The 24,014-nt window shown below is 47.0% G+C and overlaps 1 protein-coding gene across 1 annotated transcript in view; it reads left to right on the top strand.

Annotated features, from left to right (window-relative positions):
* The first annotated feature begins 8,600 nt into the window (after positions 1–8,600).
* The window catches only part of HSD3B1 (hydroxy-delta-5-steroid dehydrogenase, 3 beta- and steroid delta-isomerase 1), a 36,506-nt gene continuing 21,092 nt past the window's right edge, over positions 8,601–24,014 (top strand). The window contains exons 1-2 of the mRNA XM_069945209.1: positions 8,601–8,816; positions 15,868–16,032. Of these exons, the coding sequence (XP_069801310.1) occupies positions 8,657–8,816; positions 15,868–16,032 (325 nt within the window). The 5' untranslated portion in view covers positions 8,601–8,656. The remainder of the gene's footprint in view (positions 8,817–15,867; positions 16,033–24,014) is intronic.

The following is a 24,014-nucleotide window of genomic DNA, read 5'->3' on the forward strand; positions in this document are numbered from 1 at the left end:
GGAGAGCAGCTGGGGCAACCGGGGGAGGAGGAGAACCTGGGGAACAGGGGGAGCAGCTGGGGTGACAGGGGGAGAAGATGGGAGGGCAGCTGGGGCGGCAGGGGGAGAAGATGGGAGGGCAGCTGGGGTTGCAGGGGGAGAAGATGGGGGGGCGGCTGGGGTTGCAGGGGGAGAAGATGGGGGGCAGCTGGGGTTGCAGGGGGAGAAGATGGGAGGGCGGCTGGGGTTGCAGGGGCAGAAGATCGGGGGGCTGGGGGAGAAGATCGGGGTAAGCTGGGGTGGCAGGGGGAGAGGATGGGTGGGGGCAGCTGAGGTGACAGGCAGGGAGGGAAGAGGGAGCGGTCGGGGGGCTGAGGGATCAGCTGGGTGGCAGGGGACCAGCCGGGGGTCCGGGGGATTAGCCGGCTGGCAGGGGGACCAGCCGGGGGTCCGGGGGATTAGCCGGCTGGCAGGGGGACCAGCCGGGGGATCAGCAGGGCGGCAGGTACAGAGGCAGGCTGAAAAGGTCTCCCCCATGCAGGGCCGGCGTGAGCTTCCGGTACAGACAGGCTGGAAGCTCACAGTGCAGCCCCGCGATGCCCGAACTTCTTCCCTGCTCAGCAGCGTGCGTGTGACGTCATCACGCCGCTGCCAAACAAGCAAACAAGAGAGAGGTTCGGGAATCGCGGGGCTGCACTGTGAGCTTCCGGCCTGTCTGTACCGGAAGCTCACGCCGGCCCTGCATGGGGGAGACCTTTCCAGCCTGCCTCTGTACCTGCCTGATCCCCCGGCCGACCCATCACTCGCCTGAGCCCCCCCCCCCCCCCCCAAAACCGCCCGGACGTGGACGTTAGCGCCGGGGCGGCGGAGGGGTTTAACAAAAAAAAATAAAAATATCTCCAGAACTCCCGTTCCGGGTTCCAGCTGGTGGGGGCCCCCTAGTGGTGGAGGCCCAGGGGCACGTGCCCCTTGTGCCCCCCCTTTAATCCGGCCGTGAGAGAGGGGGTCACACATAGTGATATAGAGGGGTCACACATAGTGATATAGAGAGGGGTCACACATAGTGATATAGAGAGGTCACACATAGTGATATAGAGGGGTCACACATAGTGATATAGAGAGGGGTCACACATAGTGATATAGAGAGGGGTCACACATAGTGATATAGAGGGGGTCACACATAGTGATATAGAGAGGGGTCACACATAGTGATATAGAGAGGGGTCACACATAGTGATATAGAGGGGTCACACATAGTGATATAGAGAGGGGTCACACATAGTGATATAGAGAGAGGTCACACATAGTGATATAGAGAGGGGTCACACATAGTGATATAGAGAGGTCACACATAGTGATATAGAGAGAGGGTCACACATAGTGATATAGAGAGGTCACACATAGTGATATAGAGAGGGGTCACACATAGTGATATAGAGAGGGGTCACACATAGTGATATAGAGGGGTCACACAGTGATATAGAGAGGGGTCACACATAGTGATATAGAGAGGGGTCACACATAGTGATATAGAGAGGGGTCACACATAGTGATATAGAGAGGGGTCACACATAGTGATATAGAGAGGGGTCACACATAGTGATATAGAGGGGTCACACATAGTGATATAGAGAGGGGTCACACATAGTGATATAGAGAGGGGTCACACATAGTGATATAGAGAGGGGTCACACATAGTGATATAGAGGGGGGTCACACATAGTCATATAGAGAGGGGTCACACATAGTGATATAGAGAGGTCACACATAGTGATATAGAGAGGGGTCACACATAGTGATATAGAGAGGGGTCACACATAGTGATATAGAGAGGGGTCACACATAGTGATATAGAGAGGGGTCACACATAGTGATATAGAGAGGGGTCACACATAGTGATATAGAGAGGGGTCACACATAGTGATATAGAGAGGGGTCACACATAGTGATATAGAGAGGGGTCACACATAGTGATATAGAGAGAGGGGCCACACATAGTGATATAGAGAGAGGGGCCACACATAGTGATATAGAGAGGGGTCACACATAGTGATATAGAGAGGGGTCACACATAGTGATATAGAGGGGTCACACAGTGATATAGAGGGGTCACACATAGTGATATAGAGAGGGGTCACACATAGTGATATAGAGAGAGGGGTCACACATAGTGATATAGAGGGGGGGGTCACACATAGTGATATAGAGGGGGGGTCACACATAGTGATATAGAGAGGGGTCACACATAGTGATAGACGGGGGTCACACATAGTGATATAGAGAGGGGTCACACATAGTGATATAGAGGGGGGGTCACACATAGTGATATAGAGAGGGGTCACACATAGTGATAGACGGGGGTCACACATAGTGATATAGAGAGGGGTCACACATAGTGATATAGAGAGGTCACACAGTGATATAGAGAGGTCACACAGTGATATAGAGAGGGGTCACACATAGTGATAGACGGGGGTCACACATAGTGATATAGAGAGGGGTCACACATAGTGATATAGAGAGGGGTCACACATAGTGATAGACGGGGGTCACACATAGTGATATAGAGAGGGGTCACACATAGTGATATAGAGAGGTCACACAGTGATATAGAGAGGTCACACGCGCGATATAGAGAGGGGCGCGCAATAGCACACACACAGCCTGCTGCAGCCATAGTGCACGCACACAGATACACACACACACACACACACACACACACACACACACACAGCTGCAGCCATAGCACACTGAAGAAAAACACACAATCTTCTCCCAGAGAGAAAACCCGGCACTGAGGACAGAGGTTACAGCTACACTACTTATGTCTCCTCCTCCTCTATATTACACAGGATATCTCCATATTACACTGCTGCTCATATACAGTCATCCAGCATCCAGGAAGAGACCAGCACAGATCTCCCTCCACACAATGGACTCTTCCAGCTCATAAACAAGCTGCCAAATAGTGACCAACAACCTCTCCCCGACCACCCTTATGTAATAGGGCCAGTGTCCTATTACTGATATGTTCCCCGACCACCCTTATGTAATAGGGCCAGTGTCCTATTACTGATATATCCCCCGATCACCCTTATGTAATAGGGCCAGTGTCCTATTACTGATATGTTCCCCGACCACCCTTATGTAATAGGGCCAGTGTCCTATTACTGATATATCCCCCGACCACCCTTATGTAATAGGGCCAGTGTCCTATTACTGATATATCCCCCGACCACCCTTATCTAATAGGGCCAGTGTCCTATTACTGATATATTCCCCGACCACCCTTATGTAATAGGGCCAGTGTCCTATAACTGATATATTCCCCGACCACCCTTATGTAATAGGGCCAGTGGTGTATTACTGATATATTCCCCGACCACCCTTATCTAATAGGGCCAGTGTCCTATTACTGATATATTCCCCGACCACCCTTATGTAAAAGGGCCAGTGTCCTATTACTGATATATTCCCCGACCACCCTTATGTAATAGGGCCAGTGTCCTATTACTGATATATTCCCTGACCACCCTTATGTAATAGGGCCAGTGTCCTATTACTGATATATTCCCCGACCACCCTTATGTAATAGGGCCAGTGTCCTATTACTGATATATTCCCCGACCACCCTTATGTAATAGGGCCAGTGTCCTATTACTGATATATTCCCCGACCACCCTTATGTAATACGGCCAGTGTCCTATTACTGATATATTCCCCGACCACCCTTATGTAATAGGGCCAGTGTCCTATTACTGATATATCCCCCGACCACCCTTATGTAATAGGGCCAATGTCCTATTACTGATATATTCCCCGACCACCCTTATCTAATAGGGCCAGTGTCCTATTACTGATATATTCCCCGACCACCCTTATCTAATAGGGCCAGTGTCCTATTACTGATATATTCCCTGACCACCCTTATGTAATAGGGCCAGTGTCCTATTACTGATATATTCCCCGACCACCCTTATGTAATAGGGCCAGTGTCCTATTACTGATATATCCCCCGACCACCCTTATGTGATAGAGCCAGTGTCCTATTACTGATATATTCCCCGACCACTCTTATGTGATAGAGCCAGTGTCCTATTACTGATATATTCCCCGACCACCCTTATCTAATAGGGCCAGTGTCCTATTACTGATATATTCCCTGACCACCCTTATGTAATAGGGCCAGTGTCCTATTACTGATATATTCCCCGACCACCCTTATGTAATAGGGCCAGTGTCCTATTACTGATATATTCCCCGACCACCCTTATGTAATACGGCCAGTGTCCTATTACTGATATATTCCCCGACCACCCTTATGTAATAGGGCCAGTGTCCTATTACTGATATATTCCCCGACCACCCTTATCTAATAGGGCCAGTGTCCTATTACTGATATATTCCCCGACCACCCTTATCTAATAGGGCCAGTGTCCTATTACTGATATATTCCCTGACCACCCTTATGTAATAGGGCCAGTGTCCTATTACTGATATATTCCCCGACCACCCTTATGTAATAGGGCCAGTGTCCTATTACTGATATATCCCCCGACCACCCTTATGTGATAGAGCCAGTGTCCTATTACTGATATATTCCCCGACCACTCTTATGTGATAGAGCCAGTGTCCTATTACTGATATATCCCCCGACCACCCTTATGTGATAGAGCCAGTGTCCTATTACTGATATATTCCCCGACCACCCTTATGTAATAGGGCCAGTGTCCTATTACTGATATATCCCCCGACCACCCTTATGTGATAGAGCCAGTGTCCTATTACTGATATATTCCCCGACCACCCTTATGTAATAGGGCCAATGTCCTATTACTGATATATTCCCCGACCACCCTTATGTAATAGGGCCAATGTCCTATTACTGATATATTCCCCGACCACCCTTATGTAATAGGGCCAATGTCCTATTACTGATATATTCCCCGACCACCCTTATGTAATAGGGCCAGTGTCCTATTACTGATATATTCCCCGACCACCCTTATCTAATAGGGCCAGTGTCCTATTACTGATATATTCCCCGACCACCCTTATGTGATAGAGCCAGTGTCCTATTACTGATATATCCCCCGACCAGCCTTATCTAATAGGGCCAGTGTCCTATTACTGATATATTCCCCGACCACCCTTATGTAATAGGGCCAGTGTCCTATTACTGATATATTCCCCGACCACCCTTATGTAATAGGGCCAGTGTCCTATTACTGATATATTCCCCGACCACCCTTATGTAATAGGGCCAGTGTCCTATTACTGATATATTCCCCGACCACCCTTATCTAATAGGGCCAGTGTCCTATTACTGATATATTCCCCGACCACCCTTATGTGATAGAGCCAGTGTCCTATTAGAATGTTGCTCATAATATATATCAATGAGCAAAACTTGTAAAATTGATATCAAAATTCAGTTCTAAATTGTTCTAAGATTTTTTTTAATAAAGCTGGAGTCGGTACATTTTTTCCAACTCCGACTCCACAGCCCTGGGGCACACTATGGTTGGCACTGTATGGGGGGCACTGTATGGCTGGCCCTGTATGGGGGCACAGTATGGCTGGCACTGTATGGGGGGCACTGTATGGCTGGCACTGTATGGAGGGCACAGTATGGAGGGCACTGCGTGGGGGCACAGTATGGAGGGCACTGTATGGGGGCACAGCATGGCTGGCACTATATTGAGGGCACACAATGGCTGGCACTATATTGAGGGCACACTATGGCTGGCACTGTATGGGGGCACACTATGGCTGGCACTGTATGGGGGCACACTACGGCTGGCACTGTATGGAGTGCACACTATGGTTGGCACTGTATGGGGGGCACACTATGGCTGGCACTGTATGGAGGGCACAGTATGGAGGGCACTGCGTGGGGGCACAGTATGGAGGGCACTGTATGGGGGCACAGCATGGCTGGCACTATATTGAGGGCACACAATGGCTGGCACTATATTGAGGGCACACTATGGCTGGCACTGTATGGGGGCACACTATGGCTGGCACTGTATGGGGGCACACTACGGCTGGCACTGTATGGAGTGCACACTATGGTTGGCACTGTATGGGGGCACACTATGGCTGGCACTGTATGGGGGCACACTACGGCTGGCACTGTATGGAGTGCACACTATGGTTGGCACTGTATGGGGGGCACACTATGGCTGGCACTGTATGGGGGGCACACTATGGCTGGCACTGTATGGAGGGCACACTATGGTTGGCACTGTATGAGGGCACACTATGGCTGGCACAGTATGGCTGGCACTATATGGAGGGCACACTATGGTTGGCATTATATAGAGTATATGATAGTATATGGACGCTGTATGGCTGTTTTAGATGTTATATGGATACTGTGATCACTATGGCTGTATATGATATTGCATGGACACTGTATGGCTGTATATGGTAGTATATGGATACTGTATGGTAGTATATGATATTATATGGATACTGTATGGCTGTATATGGTAGTATATGGATACTGTATGGTGGTATATGATATTATATGGACACTGTATGACAGTATATGATGTTATATGTCCATTGTATGGCAGTATATGATGTTGTATGGATACTATATGGTAGTATATAATCACTATGGCTGTATATGATAGTATATGAACACTGTATGGCAGTATATGATATTATATGGACACTGTATGGCAGTATATGATATTATATGGACACTGTATGGCAGTATATGATATTATATGGACACTGTATGGCAGTATATGATGTCAAATGCTCATTGTATGACAGACGTCATTTTAAAAGGAGCTGAAAAAACGTTGTGTGAACATAGCCTATGGCTGTATATGATAGCATATGGACTATGTATGGCAGTTTTACGCTATGTTCACACACGGTTTTTCAGCTCCGTTTAAAATGACATCCGTCATTTGGAGTCTAAAATACCGGACGTTATTTAGCAGCCTGGCCTCCCCTTAGTGCAGTGACGGGTGTCTGCACATTATACTAGTTTGGTTACTAATCGGCCGTTGGATGCGGCTTAATTGAAAAGTCCATTGTGTTTAATAGTAAAAACAGAAAGAACGGTGACAAAAGAAAAACTGTGTGTGACCAACTAATAAAAAAGTCCGCTGTTTGCAAAAGACGTCCGAAAATAATGAACATCTGTCTGGTCAGTCTGGTGCGGGCTTATGGTCTGGTCAGTACAGGTGCGGGGCGAGGTCTGGTCAGTACAGGTGCGGGGCGAGGTCTGGTCAGTACAGGTGCGGGGCGAGGTTTGGTCAGTACAGGTGAGGGGCCAGGTCTGGTCAGTACAGGGGCGGGCCGACGTCTGGTCAGTACAGGTGCGGGGCCAGGTCTGGTCAGTACAGGGGCGGGCCGACGTCTGGTCAGTACAGGTGCGGGGCCAGGTCTGGTCAGTACAGGGGCGGGCCGACGTCTGGTCAGTACAGGTGCGGGGCCAGGTCTGGTCAGTACAGGGGCGGGCCGACGTCTGGTCAGTACAGGGGCGGGCCGATGTCTGGTCAGTACAGGGGTGGGCCGACGTCTGGTCAGTGCAGGGGCGGGCAGACGTCTGGTCAGTACAGGGGCGGGCAGACGTCTGGTCAGTACCAGGGGAATATGCTTGCGCAATTTTTGCGACTTTTTACTCGCTCTGTATAGCGGTATATGATGTTATATGCACATTGTATGACGTTATATGATGTTACATAAACACTATGGCTGTATATGATGTTATATGCACATTGTATGACGTTATATGACAGTAAATGGGCACTGTATGACAGTATATGGACACTGTATATGACAGTATATGGACACTGTATGGCTGTATATGATATTATATGGATACTGTATGGCTGTATATGATATTATATGGATATGGTATGGCAGTATATGATATTATATGGATACTGTATGGCTGTATATGATATTATATGGATACGGTATGGCAGTATATGGATACTCTATGGCTGTATATGATATTATATGGATACTGTATGGCTGTATATGATATTATATGGATACGGTATGGCAGTATATGGATACTCTATGGCTGTATATGATATTATATGGATACTCTATGGCTGTATATGATATTATATGGATACGGTATGGCAGTATATGGATACTCTATGGCTGTATATGATATTATATGGATACTGTATGGCTGTATATGATATTATATGGATACGGTATGGCAGTATATGGATACTCTATGGCTGTATATGATATTATATGGATACTCTATGGCTGTATATGATATTATATGGATACGGTATGGCAGTATATGGATACTCTATGGCTGTATATGATATTATATGGATACTCTATGGCTGTATATGATATTATATGGATACGGTATGGCAGTATATGGATACTCTATGGCTGTATATGATATTATATGGATACTCTATGGCTGTATATGATATTTTATCGATACGGTATGGCATTATTACCTGTTTGTAGTTAGTAGCACAACGTGTTGGAACATGTATCCTGTTGGAGCTGGGTGTCTCCGGGGGGAGGGGACGGCCACAGTCAAGGATTCTGAGATCCCAACCTCCGGCATTAGTGAGGGGGAGTCTGCGGGGGGCGCTGTCATATAGCTCCACACCCCCCTCCCCATTGTTATATTTCGGACCCCCTCCATGTCCCTGTTCACACTCGTGCAGTCACCATGAGCGGAGCGTTGGCTGGGATCTCCTGCCTGGTGACCGGGGCCGGCGGCTTTGTAGGACACCGGATTTTGGAGATGTTACTGGAAGAAGAAGCTGATCTGAGGGAAGTGAGAGCTGCGGACAAGACCCTGAGCGGCCGCCTCCTCCACACCTGTGAGCGTAAGTCCCATCTGATAAAGGGGAACTCCTCCACCCAGGGGTGGGGTCAGGCCGTCTTAAAGGGGAGTTCTTTCTCAAGCATTTATGGCACATGGTTCCTAGTAAAAGCATGAGGGGCCCGTGGCCCCTGACTACAAAGGGAGCCATAAAGGTGAACATCTGCAGGAAGAGTCATTGCTCCTATTGTCGTATAGTAAGAGCCTCTCTGTTGCCCGTAGCAACCAATCACAGCTCAGCTTCCACTTTACCAGAGCAGTGTGAGAGCTGATCTGTGATTGGCTGTGAATGGTTGCTATGGGAGGTGTGATTGGTTGCCATGGGCAACAGAGAGGCCCTTACTATAGATAGCAATATAAGGCTCTGTTCACACGGAGCAAAACTGGCGGAATGGAAAAACGTCCATTCTTCAGTGCAGAGAGAGGAGGCGCGCGAGCCTCCCATAGACTGTCATTATGACACGGAGGCTTGCGAGATTCCACTGCAGAATTCCGTCAGTTTTGCTCTGTGTGAACAGAGCCTAAGTCTCAGTGTTTCTCAGTTTTCTCTGCTTGTTGTCAGAGAATAAGAGCATCATCCGGCCATTACACGTCAGGGGGTTTGTTACAATGTATCAGTGACATCATCCACAGCTCATATGATGTAATAGGAGGTTATATCAGTACTGGAGCGTTATAAGAGGAGCGGCTGATATCAGTCACATATGATGTAATAGGAGGATATATCAGTACTGGAGCGTTATAAGAGGAGCGGCTGATATCAGTCACATATGATGTAATAGGAGGTTATATCAGTACTGGAGCGTTATAAGAGTAGCGGCTGATATCAGTCACATATGATGTCTGGAGGATATATCAGTACTGGAGCGTTATAAGAGGAGCGGCTGATATCAGTCACATATGGTGTAATAGGAGGTTATATCAGTACTGGAGCGTTATAAGAGGAGCGGCTGATATCAGTCATATATGGTGTAATAGGAGGTTATATCAGAACTGGAGCGTTATAAGAGGAGCGGCTGATATCAGTCACATATGGTGTAATAGGAGGTTATATCAGTACTGGAGCGTTATAAGAGTAGTGGCTGATATCAGTCACATATGGTGTAATAGGAGGTTATATCAGTACTGGAGCGTTATAAGAGGAGCGGCTGATATCAGTCACATATGATGTAATGTCTCTGGAGGTTATATCAGTACTGGAGCGTTATAAGAGGTGCGGCTGATATCAGTCACATATGATGTCTGGAGGTTATATCAGTACTGGAGCGTTATAAGAGGAGCGGCTGATATCAGTCACATATGATGTAATAGGAGGTTATATCAGTACTGGAGCGTTATAAGAGTAGCGGCTGATATCAGTCACATATGGTGTAATAGGAGGTTATATCAGTGCTGGAGCGTTATAAGAGGAGCGGCTGATATCAGTCACATATGATGTAATAGGAGGTTATATCAGTACTGGAGCATTATAAGAGGAGCGGCTGATATCAGTCACATATGGTGTAATAGGAGGTTATACCAGTACTGGAGCGTTATAAGAGGAGCGGCTGATATCAGTCACATATGGTGTAATAGGAGGTTATATCAGTACTGGAGCGTTATAAGAGGAGCGGCTGATATCAGTCACATAGGATGTAATGTCTCTGGAGGTTATATATGTGCAGTGACCTGGGGTAGCTCGATGTTGTGTCCTGCTGAGGCTCCTGTCACGGTGGCCGGGAGAGGTAGCGCCCTCCCCTGGATGTACTGACGTGGTGCAGGAGTGAGAGGAGCCACAGAGTCCAGCAATTAAACTGAACCAGTTGTAAACTTTACTGTTGAGAATCTGCTTAAAGTGACAGTACACAATAACAGTCTCCTTTACTAAAGGAGCAATACTCAGATAATATGTGGGACCCCTTGAGCTGGGTAACCGTAGAAATACTTTATATATTTGACTTCTGCCAACCACTGACTGTGGGCACGGAGTGACACTAATCAGAAATGTAGGCCCCCACCTTGTGGGTAGAGCTGGCCATTGGGGTGACCCCTAAGGAAACCAAGCGAGAGGCTTCCAATAAACTTGAGGTTCCCACACATTTTTAACCCCTTAACGACCCATGCTTTCTGCAGCCCAGGACCGCAGCATTTAAAAGCCATGCAGAGTGCCATCCCTGGTGTCTAGTGGTGGGATCTCCACATCAGCGTCGGACTGACACTGATCCCGGCTCGGCAATCCATGCATCTGGTCTGCTGCAGACCAGAGCAATATAGCACCGATCTGATGGATCGGTGCTGTATTAAGTATACTACACTGATCCAGGGGCGGTCTTGGCATTTCTGGGGCCCCAAGCGAAGTCATGTCTGGGGCCCCCCCATGCCCCCCCCTCGACATGCGCTCCCCCCCCCCCCCCAGTAGTCCTCTTATAACCCTCCTACCACCATACAGAGATTACATATCACCTCAAAACTGCTCTGAACAAATCAGGAAGATATTACCAGTGATGCCATAACATAATACTGACACACCATGACCCCTATCACTACAGACCCTATAACAGAGTGCAGTTACATCCAGTGACTTACAGGGGGCGTCTTCTCTGATCAGCGTCTTTTACTTCTTTTTCTTTCTCTCTCCATCCAGCCTGGGCCACCTTGAAGTCTTCTCCCGGCTGGTAATCTTCCCTCCAGAATCTGTCAGAGAAATATTTTAGGCTCCAACACATCCAGTAGTTAGGTCCCCTCTACGTCTATATAGTAGTTGCGCCCCTCTGTGCCCCCACAGATTAAAGGTGTCCCTGTGCTCCCACTTAATAATTAGGTATGTTCTGTGCCCCAGTATAGTAGTGAGGCATATAGGCACTTCTGTGCAGTCCCAATGTAATTAAGTCCGCTGTGTGCTGCCCCCAGTTATATAGACCCCTTGTGCGCTGCCGACAGTAGTAAATACCACTTGTGTGCTGCCCCCAGTAGTATATACCTCTTGTGTGCTGTCCTCAGTAGTATATAGACCCCCTTGTGTGCTCCCGCAGTTATATATAGACCTGTGTGATCCCCCAGTTATACATAGCCCCCCTGTGTGCTCCCCCAGTATACTATATAGACCCCCTGTGTGCTCCCCCAGTATACTATATAGACCCCCTGTGTGCTGCTCCCAGTCGTATATACCCCGTGTGCTCCCCCCAGTTGTATATACCCCCCGTATGCTGCCCTCAGTTGTATATACCCCCTGTGTGCTGCCCCCAGTTTTATATACCCCCTGTGTGCTCCCCCACTTGTATATAGCCTCCCTGTGAGCTCCCCCACTTGTATATAGCCCCCCTGTGTGCTCCCTCCTTATATAGCCCCCCTGTGAGCTCCCCCACTTGTATATAGCCCCCTGTGAGCTCCCCCACTTGTATATAGCCCCCTGTGTGCTCCCGTTTATATAGCCCCCCTGTGCGCTCCCCCCGTTTATATAGCCCCTGTGCGCTCCCCCACTTGTATAGAGCCCCCCTGTGTGCTCCCCTGTTTATATAGCCCCCCCTGTGCGCTCCCCCGTTTATATAGACCCCCACTGTGTGCTCCCCCCGTTTATATAGCCCCCCTGTGCGCTCCCCCATTTATATAGCCCCCCTGTGCGCTCCCCCCGTTTATATAGCCCCCCTGTGCGCTCCCCCCGTTTATATAGCCCCCCTGTGCGCTCCCCCCATTTATATAGCCCCCGTGCGCTCCCCCACTTGTATAGAGCCCCCCTGTGTGCTCCCCTGTTTATATAGCCCCCCTGTGCGCTCCCCCGTTTATATAGACCCCCACTGTGTGCTCCCCCCGTTTATATAGCCCCCCTGTGCGCTCCCCCATTTATATAGCCCCCCTGTGCGCCCCCCCCCCGTTTATATAGCCCCCCTGTGCGCTCCCCCCGTTTATATAGCCCCCCTTGTGCGCTCCCCCCGTTTATATAGCCCCCTGTGCGCTCCCCCCGTTTATATATATAGCCCCCCTGTGCGCTCCTCCCGTTTTATATAGGCCCCCACTGTGTGCTCTACCTCCTATATAGTATATAACACAAAAAAAAAAAACAAAAAAACATTTTTACTCACCTGGGACCGACATCTCCTCTTCTCTTCTCGTCTCTTCTCTTCCCTCTTGTGGCCGTGGGAAGTGTTTCCCCTGCGGTCACAAGAGGCCGCTCTACCGTTGTCATGGCACTGGCGCTACAGTGACGCCTCGAGCGCTGCCACCAGAGACACAGAGCGGCCTCTTGTGACCGCAGGGAAAACACTTCCTGCGGCCACAAGAGTGACTGACAGGGAGGGAGCCAATGGCTCCTGCCCTGTCAGTGCCGCTGCTGCCTGTAACTATGTGCGCTCGTTACGAGCGCACATAGTTAGCCGCAGCGGTCTTGGGCACCAGAGCGGGGCCCCCCTGGATGTCGGGGGCCCCACGCAATTGCGTGGGATGCTTGGTGCCCAAGACCGCTACTGCACTGATCTCTATGGGAGATCAGTGTAGTTGTATTAGAAGTCCCTCAGGGGAAATAATCATAACCCCAGGAGGCTTCTAATTAATGTGTATGGTAAAAAAAAAAGTGTTTTTATTAATAAAAAAAAATCCCCTCCCCTAATAAAAGTCAGAATCACCCCCCTTTTCCCATTTAATAAATAAAAAAAAAAACATGTTTGGTATCACCGTGTGCATAATCACCCGAGCTATTAAATGATCACATTCCTGATCTCGAACGGTAAACGGCGTAAGTGCAAACAAATTCCAAACTGCAAAATTGAACATGTTTGGTTGAATCAAATCCAGAAAAATTGTAATAAAAAGTGATCAAAAAGTGGCATATAAGCAATCAGGGTACCGAGAGAAAGCACAGATGATGGCGCAAAAAATGACACTTCACACAGCCCCATAGACCAAAGGATAAAAGCGCTATAAGCCTGGGAATAGAGCAATATTAAGGAACAGGAAGTTATTAAGGAAGTTTTTTTTAAAGATTGAAATTTTTTAAAAGCCTTCAAATAAAATAAAGGTTATGTCAGGACATGGAGGTACGGACAGGACTGAACCCACCCACTGTCCCTACCTACTTGGCTCAGTCGGCCCTAGGCAGCCGCGGACAACCACGAAGACGTTCTCTATGCTGAGTATGTGGAACACAACACGAGACAAACAGACAAACACAATAAGGGATGGTAAATAAGCCCGGTCAGAACCAAACGGGTAGCGCAGTGCAAAATCAGTAAACAATCGGATAGTCAAAGGTCAGGCGGGAGGTCAGATAACAAGTCGAGCAAGCAAAGGGGTTAGGAGGGGGAACGCAGGAACAGGCAGAGGGAAAGCTGGGACCAGGGAATTAACCTAATAGCCAGCGATCAGTAAATGACCGCTGGCCCTTTAAATACAGGAGCAGGAGCCAGGATCAGAACATCATTGGTCCTGATCACAATCAGCTGTAGCACTGCAGGGCGAGTGGCAGAGATGTCTGACACTCACTCTGAGTGCCAAACACCTCTCAGCTGAGCGGCCGAGTGAGCGCAGCAACCGTGACTTCACTCTGGAGGACGTCGGGAGGCGGCACCGCGGCCTGGAGGCTGAGAGCGGTGCTGGATCCCAGTCAGGTAAGTTCCTGACAGGTTACACAAGTTACATATCGTTGTAATCGTAACATCATGAGGAAAATGTGTAACATGTCAGTTTTACCATAGGGTGAACGGCGTAAACACCCCCCCACCCCCCCAAAAAAATTGCGTTTTATTTTCAATTGCACCACACAAATAATTTTTTCTGGTTTTGCAACGTACTTTATGCAAAAATTAAGCAAAAAATAAGGGCTCATGTGGGTCTGTAGGTGAAAAAATACAAGCGCACAACTGAAAATTGGCCCGGTCCTTAAGGGGTTAAAGTTCAAAATCCTGTTTGTGAGACACCACACAAAGAAGTGCAGTAACCTGGGGATACACATAGCTGGGTGCTAGCGGGGCGATAGGTGTTTGTGTACTGACTAGGAACTGGTCAATGGTAGCGCCCACCCCCGGTATACTGACACTGGTAATGGTCAGAGATAGCGCCCAGCCCCGGTATACCAACACTGGTAATGGTCTGAGATAGCGCCCACCCCCGGTATTCTGACACTGGTAATGGTCAGAGATAGCGCCCAGCCCCAGTATACCAACACTGGTAATGGTCTGAGATAGCGCCCACCCCCGGTATACTGACACTGGTAGTGGTCAGTGGTAGCGCCCACCCCCGGTATACTGACACTGGTAGTGGTCAGAGATAGCGCCCACCCCCGGTATACTGACACTGGTAGTGGGCAATGGTAGCGCCCACCCCCGGTATACTGACACTGGTAGTGGTCAGAGATAGCGCCCACCCCCGGTATACTGACACTGGTAGTGGTCAGTGGTAGCGCCCAGCCCCGGTATACTGACACTGGTAGTGGGCAATGGTAGCGCCCACCCCCGGTATACTGACACTGGTAGTGGTCAGAGATAGCGCCCACCCCCGGTATACTGACACTGGTAGTGGGCAATGGTAGCGCCCACCCCCGGTATACTGACACTGGTAGTGGTCAGTGGTAGCGCCCACCCCCGGTATACTGACACTGGTAGTGGTCAGTGGTAGCGCCCACCTCACCACTCCTGCACACCTAGTTTTATTACATTTGAGTTTCTCTTAGAATGAATTCCTGTACCTCTTTTTTTCCTGTGTTTTCTGCCATATCGACCTATAGAAGCTCAGGGATTGTTACAAGCAAGACAAGTCTATGGATGGGGGAGGAGGGAGATGGGAGGGGGAGTGCCTGGGTACAGCTGAGAGATGTCACCTGTCCGCAGGATAGACCGCTCTCCATAGTGTCGTCACGGCTTCTATGCTGCTGCACTCAGAGACAGTGCAGGATCTCCTCCTCTGTGTACAGAGCCCGAGACATTACAACTCACTGTATAATCAATATAAAATGACTAGATAGAACGCTGCTGCTCATACAGACAAGGCAGCGTATCCTGATAATGCGTATATCTAATTAAAATATATATAAATATATATAGAGAGAGTCTGCTCAGCTGCCCACATTGTATCTCTGTATTCATCAGGGTTCCAGAGTAAGATCCAGGTGAAGGTTCTAGAAGGAGATGTCCAGGATCCAGAATTCCTACACAGATCCTGCCAGGGGGTCGACCTGGTGATCCACACAGCAGCCATCATAGACGTCACCGGCCAGACCAGCAAGGAGACGCTCATGTCCATCAACGTCCATGGTGAGAGGCCGATACAGTATCATATGGGTGTGATATAGTAGCAATGGTTTACCTACCTATCTTCGAGTCGATAGGCAGCACAGATGGCTCTTCCCAGATAGGACCGCCACCTAGAATTAATTCCTTACATAATAAACAATATGCAACAGCAGAGAGGGGGATGTAGCTGCCCCTTTAAGTAGGACCAGCTGGTGTAATAAATCAACCAAATCTAATGAAAGGAAAATATGTCATTTCGAGGAATTGTCGTCTGTAAACAATTTCTACTTCCTCTTGGTCTACCGGCAGCACAGATGGGATGTTCCAAAGACAACAATGGGGGGAGGGGGGGGGTCATTATATTCAGGTGCAGGCACTGCTGATAACACTCCCATGCTGGAGGTTGGCTTTCTTGGCTGAACGTCAGGCCTGTAGTGGTTAGTGAATGTGGAGGATGACGTCCGTGAAGGAGCATTACAAATGACCATCAATCGAACTTGCTATTTCTCTGCCCAGGAGGTGGACAAGGACCTGGTGGATGCACATTAAGAGGATGAGGTAGACCTCTTCCTTCTGGAGTATATGCTTCAGCCCTTCTGATCCTGCCGGCTGAGGAATCTTTAGAGCCTTCTTGCTCCTTCCTGCAGAGAGTATGAAGAGATTGTCCTCCTGCCGAAACTGAGGAGGTCTCATCTCTTGGATGTCAGGAGAGCCCTGACATGATGGCTCTTCTTCCTCAGGGCTAGGCTTTGGTAGAAATCTGGTATAAACACCTGTTTGTATTGGCAGCTGACCAAGGTATAAATGCTGGCATGGTTCTTAATCTGACCCCATCTGGCTCCCGGGCGATAGGGCCTGACAACCGCCCAGTCTCTTTGCAGTCATAACTGCGACTAGAAACTACGACTGTACGGTCCCTGAGATGGACAGAAGTGGCAGCAGAGAGCACTGTGTCAGACTGGAGAGAATACCCCACTTCCTGCACAACATATAGAAGCTGATAAGTACTGGTAGACTGGTTGAATTGCCCCTTTAATAATTCTCTAGGGTCAACCAGGCAAGGTGCGGATTCCTGTTCCAGACTCTCAGAATCTCTGCTTGAAGAAGCCTCGTGCGAGCTTTCGCCCAGGACGCTGCCTCTATAGCTGCTGTAAGCAGGTCCAGTGACCTCATGGCTGCTCCGATCAGACGAAATAGATAAGGATAGTTGTTTTGTTACAGCCTGCCCTGACTACGGGAAGATCTTCATGCTCAGTAGATGTGTGATCAGCCCCTAGAATCTCATGCGGGGGGATGGTGTGAGATCTGACTTTGCAGTTGATCAGCAAGCCTACCCTCTGTAGTAGGTCTATGGCTGTCAGGAGATGGACTGACAGACCTGCTTGTGTTTGGGCAATCGGGAGCCAGTCGTCTAGGTGTGGTATTATATGAATTCCCTGGAGTCTGAGATACGCTATGAGAATGAAAGTCACACTCGTGAATATCCTGGGTGCTAGTGAGGGCAAGGCTCTCAACTGATGATGGAGAACATGATGGCCCATTGATACGGCCAACCTGGGGGTATTTCCTGGAGCAAGGATGAAGAGGGATGTGGAGGTACATATCTTTCTCTCATACACCTGTCTCAAAAGTCTCTCCATGTAGCGCACTCTAGAGTTTCACCACTAGATGTCAGTGTTTTATATGTATGCTCTTATGTGATGCACAGCTGAAGTTAGGAATGGGTTAATTTTTTCTGTGTACCATGTGCTTTTGCTGACCCATAGGAGATGTTCTCTACTTCTAGCCTATCTCTTTTTCTCTTTCTTTGCACACACTCCTTTCCACCGCTCACAGGGTACCTTATTTAGCCCATGTAGGAAGTTACTTAGTAGGAGGAGGTGTAGCGTCAGTTCTGATCCAGATTTCCTTGGGAGAAAGACACACAGAGCAGACGTCCCTGCTGTAGCCAAGCCATGACTGGCCCTGCCAGAACCCTCGTCTGGGACAGGTCTGAGTTGAGTCTAAGACACGAGTGTGGTCAGATGCAACTAGAGACGACCAGTTCTTTCAGTACTTCTATTCTATCTACAGTCATGGGCAAAAGTTTTGAGTAGGGATGGTCCGAACCGAGTTTGGTTTGGGTTCGTACGAACCCGAACCCTCGGTAATGATTCCTGCTGTCTGCCCGCTCCGTGGAGCGGGCGGATCCAGCGGGAGGACCGCCTGGAAAACTGGGATACAGCCATAGCCATAGGCTGTATCCCAGTTTTCCAGGTGTTACTCCCGCGGGAATCTGCTGCCGAGGGTTCGGGTTCATACGAACCTGAACCTCGGCAGGTTCGGACCATCCCTAGTTACAAAGTCTACTGCTTTAGTTTTTAAAATGGCAACTTGCATATACTCCAGAATGTTATAAAGAGTGATCAGCTTAACAGCAATTACTTGCAAAGTCAATATTTGCCTAGAAAATGAACTTTAACCCCCAAAACACATTTCAACATCATTGCAGCCCTGCCTTACCAGGACCAGCACCTATACACACTAACCGCACACCTTGGGTTATTTTTCCCCTTTCTGTGGGTGGCGGTACCGATAGTCCGGGTGGGTCAATTGCTACTCAGGACTACCATGACAGGTCACCGACCATTTCTGTGGAACACAGCCAGCCACACACAAAGCAGGTTCCAACACTACACCTGTGTGCTTGACTAGTGTGGTGTCCCACTAGAGGTGTTGCAGGTTTATACACCCTTCCCAAAAGTCTGTACTTATTGTATTCTTATTGGGATGAAAGTAGTACTAAAGTTCACCTCTAGATGTCGTTATATTATGTATATGTCAGCTGCACAGTTGAAGGATTACAAAGGGTTATTGTTTTTGTGTGTGACCAGAATCTGTAGACCAGTAGGATTCCTGCTTTCTTCTGTCCTATCATCTCCTCACTCACAGTGCACTATACACGCTGGGGAGGAAGTGAGTCACATAGGAGACAGGAAGGGAAAAGTCTTTTGTTCTGGATGTTGTGGAGGAAGGACACGAGCCAGATAGCTCTCCACAGTGGTCCTATCTGGGCCCTGGACCTCTGCCAGGTCCCTGTACCCCAAAAGGGTCAGTCTTTGTCAGTACCAAACATGGGAAGGACGCAAGACAGCACACTGCTAACAACTTCTTCACTAGTAACAAAGAACTATGCATTGTTAAACTCCTCATAGGAGAGGACAAGCCAGAGACAACCCACGCCGAGGACAAGGAGAAGTCACAGAGCAGGACAGTATCCACAATAGAGCAATAGAGCTGGGAACTGATCCGGACAGAGCAAAGTTGCAGTAAGCCTATGAACTCTATCTCGCAGCGTGGGTGTCAGCAGGGAACCCTCAGCATTCCGCTCATCCCAGATAACAAGGTCTGGGCCCTGTGTCACCCATTAGGAAGGTTCAGCCGAGTCTAGTGGGCATAAGGTGGTGTGAAGACTGAAGTCAAAGGTCAATACACGGACACAGGTGTTCTTCTAAGTATTCTACCTCATCCTCCAACCTCCCTGCAGAGCACACTACTACATGGGTTGAGACTCTCACGGCATCCTCCTCTCTGCTACTCTACCTATCGTATTACTCAGCACAACGCAACCAACACGACTATATCCTACGCCGCACTTACCCTACAGATCTGGTCGTTCTGTTGTCAAGTGTTTATTGAGAACTTTGTCAAATGTGTCTCAGAAACCTCATACTGTCCCTCCTGTATCACCTGCTGCACATTTACATGTAGTAAACCGACTTAACTATTATCAGAGACTCTGTGATTATTCACCACCACCGACACAGCACACACCGCAACCTTTGGACATTCTCCCCTTTCTGTGGGTGGTGGGTCCTATCATCACTCTGGCCATCTGTGACATAACCCCAAGGGACCCAGTAGCAACCCGGCAGGACACCGACCACAGGGGAGAAGGGTACAACCGGCCTTGTAAAATAACAGCAGGCGTGCCCTCACACCTGTGTGCCCACCTGGCACTGGCGTCATGTGACAACATCCAGGGGCTGGCTGGCAGATTTTAGCCTGGGGGGCAAGCACACGGCACTGGCCCTTGACTGGCAGGCTAGCGGCCCATCCTTCAAGGACCACTCTGGCCCTTACCTGGTATTACCCTCCCCAAATAAGTGCGGGAAAGGAAGATGCCACATGCGCCACATGTTCCCAGCCACTAAAAAAGCCCTTGTGATATATATCTATTGGATTAAAGGGAACCTAGCTCCAGGTGCACAGCATAGTACCTTAGGGTGCCTTTAAACAGAGAGATTTATCTGACCGATGTTTGAAGCCAAAGCCAGGAACAGACTATAAGCAGAACAGGTAATAAAGGAAAAACGGAAATTTCTCCTCTTTCAACTACATTCCTGGCTTTGGCTTCAAAAATCTGTCAGCTAAATCTGTCTGTGTGAATGCACACGTGCTGTGTACCCAGTGACCCTGTTATCAGTGCTGTAATGCCCTTCTGGTTCTCTTATCAGGTTACAACCATCAGCCCTGAATCTCTACAGCACCAGCTGTTATCAGAGGATGTACTACAACTCCCAGCATATCCTGAGGGCTGCAGACTGCTGGGAGTTGTAGTGTTTGCAGCTGTTGTACTTGGAGGATTCCTGGTGTATTGTATACTGGAGGCTTTGTGAGAGATCAGTATACAGAGTTCTGTGGGGGATCAGTGTGTGGATGTGACCCCAGAACAGAACTAATAGGGGATAGAAGAAATATACCGTTACTGACCAAATCCAATACACCAGTATATAAGAAACATATATTATCACTGTGACCACAACCATTACCACCCCATACTAACTAATACCACCACACCGTAACTGAGATCCAGTATAACAAGACCAATAATACCAGTATAAAAGAAACAAATATCACAACCCCTTCACCACCACCGCCATTACTAACTAACATCCACCGTACAAATACCAGGATCGTCCCCATAGAAGGTTCTCATTATTATAATGTGTCAGCTGGTTGTGATCTCATGTGTAATCAAAGATACATAATGAACTGCTAGATAGCCACTTCCTACTATCTATCTATCTCCTATCTATCTCCTATCTATCTCCTATCTATCTCCTATCTATCTATCTATCTATCTCCTATCTATCTCCTATCTATCTATCTATCTATCTATCTATCTATCTATCTCCTATCTATCTATCTATCTCCTATCTATCTATCTCCTATCTATCTATCTCCTATCTATCTATCTCCTATCTATCTATCTCCTATCTATCTATCTATTATCTATCTCCTATCTATCTATCTATCTATCTCCTATCTATCTATCTCCTATCTACCTATCTATCTATCTATCTATCTATCTATCTCCTATCTATCTATCTATCTATCTATCTCCTATCTATCTATCTATCTATCTCCTATCTATCTATCTATCTATCTCCTATCTATCTATCTATCTATCTCCTATCTATCTATCTATCTATCTATCTATCTATCTATCTCCTATCTATCTATCTCCTATCTATCTATCTATCTATCTATCTCCTATCTATCTATCTATCTATCTATCTATCTATCTATCTCCTATCTATCTATCTATCTATCTCCTATCTATCTATCTATCTCCTATCTATCTATCTATCTATCTATCTATCTATCTATCTATCTATCTCCTATCTATCTATCTATCTATCTATCTATCTATCTATCTATCTCCTATCTATCCATCTCCTATCTATCTATCTATCTATCTATCTATCTCCTATCTATCTCCTATCTATCTATCTATCTATCTATCTCCTACCTATCTCCTATCTATCTCCTATCTATCTATCTATCTCCTATCTATCTATCTATCTATCTATCTATCTCCTATCTATCTATCTATCTCCTATCTATCTATCTATCTATCTATCTATCTATCTCCTATCTATCTATCTATCTATCTATCTATCTATCTATCTATCTATCTATCTCCTATCTATCCATCTCCTATCTATCTATCTATCTATCTATCTCCTATCTATCTCCTATCTATCTATCTATCTATCTATCTCCTACCTATCTCCTATCTATCTATCTATCTATCTATCTATCTCCTATCTATCTCCTATCTATCTCCTATCTATCTATCTAATCTATCTATCTATCTATCTATCTATCTATCTCCTATCTATCTATCTATCTCCTATCTATCTCCTACCTATCTCCTATCTATCTCCTATCTATCTATCTATCTATCTATCTCCTATCTATCTATCTATCTCCTATCTATCTATCTATCTCCTATCTATCTATCTATCTATCTATCTATCTATCTATCTATCTATCTCCTATCTATCTATCTATCTATCTATCTATCTATCTCCTATCTATCCATCTCCTATCTATCTATCTATCTATCTATCTCCTATCTATCTCCTATCTATCTATCTATCTATCTATCTATCTATCTATCTATCTATCTCCTACCTATCTCCTATCTATCTCCTATCTATCTATCTATCTATCTATCTATCTATCTATCTATCTCCTATCTATCTCCTATCTATCTCCTATCTATCTATCTAATCTATCTATCTATCTCCTATCTATCTCCTATCTATCTATCTAATCTATCTATCTATCTATCTATCTATCTATCTATCTATCTATCTATCTATCTATCCCCTATCTATCTATCTATCTCCTATCTATCTATCTCCTATCTATCTCCTATCTATCTATCTATCTCCTATCTATCTATCTATCTCCTATCTATCTATCTATCTCCTATCTATCTCCTATCTATCTATCTATCTATCTCCTATCTATCTATCTATCTCCTATCTATCTCCTATCTATCTATCTATCTATCTCCTATCTATCTATCTATCTATCTATCTCCTATCTATCTATCTATCTATCTCCTATGTGCTATCTATCTTCTATCTATCTATCTATCTATCCATCTATCTTCTATCTATCTATCTATCTCCTATCTATCTATCTATCTATCTATCTATCTATCTATCTATCTATCTCCTATCTATCTCCTATCTATCTATCTCCTATCTATCTATCTATCTCCTATCTATCTCCTATCTATCTCCTATCTATCTATCTATCTATCTATCTATCTATCTATCTATCTATCTATCTCTATCTCCTATCTATCTATCTATCTCCTATCTATCTATCTATCTATCTATCTATCTCCTATCTATCTCCTATCTATCTATCTATCTATCTCCTATCTATCTATCTATCTATCTATCTATTTATCTATCTATCTCCTATCTATCTATCTCCTATCTATCTCCTATCTATCTCCTATCTATCTATCTATCTATCTATCTATCTCCTATCTATCTCAGGTATAAGAATACTGACAATAGAACACAGTTGTCAAACTCCGTCCCTCCAGTTGTTACAACACTACAAATCCCATCATGACTGGACAGATAAACCATGACGGGAAACACCTGGAGGGACGGAGTTTGACACCCCTGATAAGTTATAAGACCTTATAAGTGATTATAGTGCAGTTACATTCAGTGACTCACAGTAGGCGTCTTCTCTGCATGAAGAGACGTCCACTTTTCCTTCTCTTCTCCATCTGGCTCTGGCCATCATGAAGGCTTCTCTGGCCATGACTCCTCTCCACGGGATCTGTCAGACAGACATTTTAGGCTTCTTGCTCCAGCAACATCTATACATCCCTCCATATAGAATAGCCCCCTGTGCATCCTCCCATATAGAATAGCCCCGCTGTGCATCCTCCCATATAGAATAGCCCCCCTGTGCATCCCCCCTCATAGAATAGCCCCCATGCACCCCCCCCCCTTATAGAATGCCCCCCCCTGTGCATCCCCCCATATAGAATAGCCCCCCTGTGCATCCCCCCTCATAGAATAGCCCCCTGTGCACCCCCCCCTCATAGAATAGCCCCCCTGTGCATCCCCCCTCATAGAATAGCCCCCCCCCTGTGCATTCTCCCTTATAGAATAGCCCCCCTGTGCATTCTCCTTTAT

The sequence above is a fragment of the Dendropsophus ebraccatus genome, chromosome 11 (assembly GCF_027789765.1).
Source record: "Dendropsophus ebraccatus isolate aDenEbr1 chromosome 11, aDenEbr1.pat, whole genome shotgun sequence".
In the NCBI taxonomy this organism is placed as follows: domain Eukaryota; kingdom Metazoa; phylum Chordata; class Amphibia; order Anura; family Hylidae; genus Dendropsophus; species Dendropsophus ebraccatus.